The sequence below is a fragment of the Neltuma alba genome, unplaced genomic scaffold (assembly GCF_004799145.2).
Source record: "Neltuma alba isolate B1F8T4 unplaced genomic scaffold, ASM479914v2 tig00007834_pilon, whole genome shotgun sequence".
In the NCBI taxonomy this organism is placed as follows: Eukaryota; Viridiplantae; Streptophyta; class Magnoliopsida; order Fabales; family Fabaceae; genus Neltuma; species Neltuma alba.
Window position 1 is genome coordinate 24,578 of NW_021634878.1, and position 5,967 is coordinate 30,544.

The 5,967-nt window shown below is 31.3% G+C and overlaps 1 protein-coding gene across 1 annotated transcript; it reads left to right on the forward strand.

Annotated features, from left to right (window-relative positions):
* Nucleotides 1–2,474: 2,474 nt before the first annotated feature.
* On the forward strand, nt 2,475–4,201 carry LOC114753293 (transcription factor MYB8). Its single transcript, XM_028941967.1, has 3 exons — nt 2,475–2,715; nt 3,070–3,199; nt 3,453–4,201. The coding sequence occupies exons 1-3, from the start codon at nt 2,517–2,519 to the stop codon at nt 3,847–3,849; spliced, it is 726 nt and encodes a 241-aa protein (XP_028797800.1). The 5' UTR covers nt 2,475–2,516; the 3' UTR covers nt 3,850–4,201.
* Nucleotides 4,202–5,967: the final 1,766 nt, after the last annotated feature.

The following is a 5,967-nucleotide window of genomic DNA, read 5'->3' on the forward strand; positions in this document are numbered from 1 at the left end:
AAAAATCGTTGGAGGTGTTTTAGATATTATATAAAAAAAGGTTGATATTGGATGCCCCAATGAAGATGGTATATCAAACAGTTTAAAGTCTTCTGAAAAAATGTAAAAGAAGACCGGAGAGAGCATTTAATAAAGTTATTAAATGTGATCTTTTTAGTTAATAATTTATTTAGATATTTGGTTATTATTGATATAGCATAAGGAGAGTAAGATATGTTATTATTATTATTGTTGTATGTAGTTCATGCGTTGGTTTTTCCAAGTGGATAGTTCTTATGTATTTCAAATGATATGAGGGAGTGGGAAAAAAGGAAAAAGAAAATGAACCTGTTCATATATTATGAAAGGATAAAACTTGTTATCCTTAGATACAACTAGCTGGTGGATGGAAACTGCTGGTTCTGATATCAAGTTTCCCTTTCTATCTGTTTCTGATATTTTCATACATTAATTTAGGATCACAAAACAACGGAACATCATTTTCCTATACCCAGAAAAAAATTTAAGGAAATGAGATTTCGACGTATCCTCATACATATCTGAACCTATGCTTCTCTGTTCTATAATAATCTATCACCATCTATAAATTTTATTGGCTGTAAACCACATAGCAAACTTAGAAAGCTGGATATTTCCTAATTGCTCCCAAGGTGATGATGAAGAACTTTCTAAAATTGGACATTATAATTTACTGGTTCATGTTCTTAATACAAGACTAGTTCACTAATTTGGGAGATTAAAAAAGTTACTAAATTACTTTAAAATATTAATATTTATCATTTTTATTCAAACTAATTTGTCTCACTTATAAATTGATATATAATATAATAATATATATAAGTATTTTAGAAAGAATACGTAACATATACTATAATTAAGTAATTTAGTAACTTACTTAATCTTCCCAAATTTTTACTTTTATATTAAGGACCGGAAGTAGCATATCATAAAATGGGACTTGAAAATAACATTTGAGTAATTGTAATTAATTAAATTGTATAAGAGTTATTTCCTAGTCAAAGTTTGGTGAAGTTATTAGAGGAAAGTTCCTGTTAGCTCTAGAATTATATAAATACCCCACATAACATGAAAATCCAACTTTATTCTCAGATCAACAAAATCAGAAATAATATACTCCTCCGGTCCTTAATATAGGACCCAATTCTTGAGTTAGTCTTGGTCCTAAATATAAGACCCATTTCTCATATTTATCAATTTTCTCTAAATTACCCCTATGGATACTCCTTCAACCATAATTAAGTATAAGAGAAATGAGGGGTATTAAGAAAGATGACTATGGTATTTTAGGGAAAATGTGTCACTTTTCTTATAATCAACTAACTTACCTAACTTCCTTAATCTAATCAAATTAGTTAAATGGGTCTTATATTAAGGACTGAAAGAGTATATTTTTTATGAAGTTTGATAAATGATCAGATCATTCAAAAGGTATAAATTAGTGCGATATACATACACCTTAGCCCTGAGTATATATTAATAAGCATTATATTATTTCCTCAATTTAATTTACTCCAAAATTTTGCGTAAAAACTTACAATTAACTAACATTCCCTTATCGTTGAAAAATAATTTGTGAGCCCTTCTTATTCCTGAAATTGAATCATGGAAATTGACCAGTAACTAAAGTTCAATGTCATGAAAGCACTTTCTCAAAGGCAGATCACAAATTGAAAATGACATTTACTTGACAGTAAGCAAGCAGTACAGAGCCCACCTTATCCTTTAATTTCCGATATTGAATTTTACTCACTTGAGTTTATCCACGACATATAATTCATTATAAATTATAATTTTTTTCTCATTTATCATTCACTGCAATATCAAAATATTTTAAAATTATAAAATCATGAAATAATTACATATAATACCACGACAGATATTAAAGAATAGGGAAAATATGAGTATACGGATTAAAAAATATAGATTGCTATGCCTATGAATTACATTTTGTTATATGAATATATAAGTACAAGGAATCCATTTTGTGTCACAACACAACCTGATGTAAAATAAGGAGGGAGGAGGGGAAGAGAAAGAGGGAGAAAAATAATAATCACTCAAGCCTTAATTAATCTAATTTTTCAAAGATTAAAATAATCAGATAATTTAGACGAGTTATTCATATTAGTTTTATTGAAAATAAATAATAATTCTGAAAAAGATAATTAATAATGAGAAAATCCAATTAAATCTTAATTAACTTAAGGCATATTCTAGATATCTTTATTCAAATAATCCTGATATAAAACAACCCTAATTATATATAATTTGAAGAATAATGTATTATTTGTTTGAATAAGTTTGAAAAAAAAAATCCAGAACAGTGAGTAAGCCATGCATGCACCCACGCGGGCTAACCCACCGGTCCAAGTCAACCAACCCCCTCTAAGCCCTTCCCGACATGCATATATCTACCCTCCTCTTATGCCCTTCTCTCTCTCTCTCTCCCTCTAAAGCCACAGCCATAGTTTTCTGGATTTTTGTTTACATCTTGAATGCCAAAAACACAGAGAGGGGGAGAGAGAAGCTTGTTGCTAGCTAACTGCAGATATAGAAAATTAGGAATGAGAAAGCCTTGCTGTGACAAAGAAGACACCAACAAAGGAGCTTGGTCTAAACAAGAAGACCAAAAGCTCATCGATTACATCCAAACCCATGGCGAAGGTTGCTGGCGTTCCCTTCCCAAAGCTGCAGGTTTCACCTCATATGATACTTTTTCCTTTTGTTTTCTCCATCTTCTCTCAAATTTTTTCATTCACTCTTTTTTCTCTGCATTATATATGGCTCAAGTTTCATTTCTCCCTGCGGGTTTCGACTCTGTGAGAGAGAGAGAGAGAGAGAGAGAGAGAGAGATCCTTTTAAAGAAACAATATTTCAAGTTAGCTCCTTTTCTGGGGATATCTAATCTAAGAACTGCTAATATACTGGCCTTAAAATCTCAGAACTTATTCTACTACACAAACACACACCATGTTATGTACTGAGAAATCAAAGGAATCATCACTATATATATATATATATTTAATTTCCCTGTAATATTCATCTCAGGGCTGCATCGTTGTGGAAAGAGTTGCAGGTTGAGATGGATAAATTATCTGAAGCCAGATATCAAACGGGGAAACTTTGCCCAAGACGAAGAAGACCTCATCATCAAGCTCCATGCCCTCCTCGGCAACCGGTACACACACACACACACACTTACAAAAATACACACAAGTCTCTAATCCGATACAAAATCTTAAATTAATATTAAACATAAATTTCATTTGGTATATGTATCTTACCATATTTACTTATCTTACCCATAAGAGTAATTTTCCTGACAAATACATCACTGTTAATTAGTTGGCATACACATATAACTAGATGTGGGTCCATATGAGTTTAAAGAAACAAGTTCCTAATAGCTTTTGTGTACTATATACTGTTAGGTGGTCCCTGATAGCTGGAAGGTTGCCTGGGAGAACAGATAATGAGGTAAAGAACTACTGGAATTCTCACATCCGCAGGAAGCTGATAAAGATGGGGATAGATCCTGATAACCATAAGCTTTTTCATCTTCATCACCAATGCTTTCCTCTTCTTCATCGTCCTCGTACTGATGTTGATAAAGATGATGATGCCCTACCTGTTTCTTCTGCTGCTGCAACATCCGCCGACTCCTTCAAGGAAAAACCTAATTCTTCCAACAACTTGAATCTTGACCTCACTATTGCTTTTCCTTCTGGCACACCGAACCCAAACTCTGCTGAGTCATCCCACAACAATAATACTGCTAAGGACATGGATCAGAGCCAATCAGCTCCAACCCTTCCTCTATTTAACTAGTTATATATATATATATATATATATATAACTCTTGGAATTATTAATGTCATGTTTAGTTTGTAAATTGTAATTGAAAGTTCAAATATATAGATAGACCTTTATTGTTATTTTGTGTGTCTGTGTCTGTGAAAGTTGAGTGCAAAAATTCAGATCCTGTATTTTGTAAATTTAGATGCTTGTTTGTTAGTTTTGTCAAGTGAATTAGGTGGGGAAGTCAACAAAGATTGATCCAATCAATGATAATGATATATTGATGTCTTAAAAAGTGTCGGTTGATGGGTTTCGTTGTTAAAGGGAATGCCTTATTCATGGTACTCTGTAGATATCATTATAAATGCTCTTAAAATTTTGAGATCTGTATGTCCTAACTCTAATTTTGTCTAAACTTTTGTAAATCAGAAGAAGATCATGAACATTACTGAGCACGCAAAAGTGGTTACTAGTTTCCTTGTAATGAATGAATAGATATATACTAACTCTGGCTGTTGACATGAGAGCTAATTTGACATTTAATTTAATTTTAAATATAATATTGTGGTCTACTTTGTTTTTTATATTTATCTATTTTTTCCAAGTTAGTCCTTATAATAATTACATATGTTAAAGATTTTGTCAAATAGTAATTCTAGCTAATACACATGATTAGTAATGATATTTTAGAAAAGACAATACCTATTTATTCCAAATAACTAATTTAACTAATTTTTTTAATATACTCAAATCAGTTAACTAACTCTTATATTAAGGACCGGAAATAGAATATGACAAGAAAGTTTGGCTTATTTGGATTCATTATTTTAACATATATAAAGGACCTATGATAAACAGACCGCAATAGCTTTGTAATTTAATAGCATGTAAGCTCCCTTGTGAATATGAGGTCATCCGTCACATGTGCCTATCCCTTCCAATGAAAAAAAAAATACTACCTCCAATCCTTAATATCATATTTAATTTGTCCAACGCTAGTATATGATAAGTGGCCTGGATAGGAAGGTTAGCTCTTAATTAACATGAAAAAGTCTAGCTTTTGTAGAGTGTATGGTCCGAACAGTCCCTTTCTCTTCACATGTGATGTATATGGATAACCTAATTCATACGTTAGCCTAGCCAAATGATAAAACAGGTTTCTTGTGAAGTCAAAGAGTGTTATAAAAATATTTGAGAGTTACCTAAAATCATACTACCTCCGGTCCTAATTATAAGACCCAGTTGACTAATTTGGAGAGATTAAGGAACTTAGTTAAGTTAGTTATTTGTAATGAATAGGTGTTATTTTTCCTAAAATATCCTTACTAATCAAGTTTGTTATCTACAATTATCATTATTAAAGGACTATCTTGAAAAAAAATGGATAACTATAAGAGACAAAGTGGATTGGGGTCTTATATTTAGGACCAAAATAAAAGTCAAACGGAGTCTTATATTAAGGACCGGAGGTAGTATAATACTTGGATTTTTTGGACCCTTGGCATGCATCCCAAGACCCTAATCAAAGTGGGACCTGAGGAGATGAGCATTATGAATTTATCCTTATCTAATGACGTGGTTATGTGATACCACCTAAAGCTTAATATAGAACTGGTGGAAAAAAAAAAAAGAACTGAATAATTAGTTTGCGGATATTAAAAAAGTTATTTATAATATATGGATGTGATCTTCTCTAAATACTTTCATCAATCGTGTGTGTTAAAACAATCTTTTTGTAAAAACTCCTTAACATGTGTATTCTTTATAGATATTACTTGAGAGTAAAATAGATAAATATATAAGATAAAATAGATTGAGGTTTTATATTTAGAATTAAATTAAATTACCGACTAACTTTTATAGTACTCCTCCGGTCTTTAATATAAGACTCATTTAAAAATTGGATCTTATATTGAGGACCGGAAGAGTAATAATCAGTGGTAGTATGTCAATATGTATTATGAAATCTATTGAAAGTTGTATTATTCGCAAGTCATAAATGGCGCAACTCATTTAAAATTTTGTGCCAAACATAAAGCTCATAATAAGAGAGACAGTGTGTGTGTGTGTGTCTCTAAAACTTAGATTAATATTTCTTATACATGAAAACGATGTTTGACCTCGTTAGTTGAAGTAAGAGAGACGTCC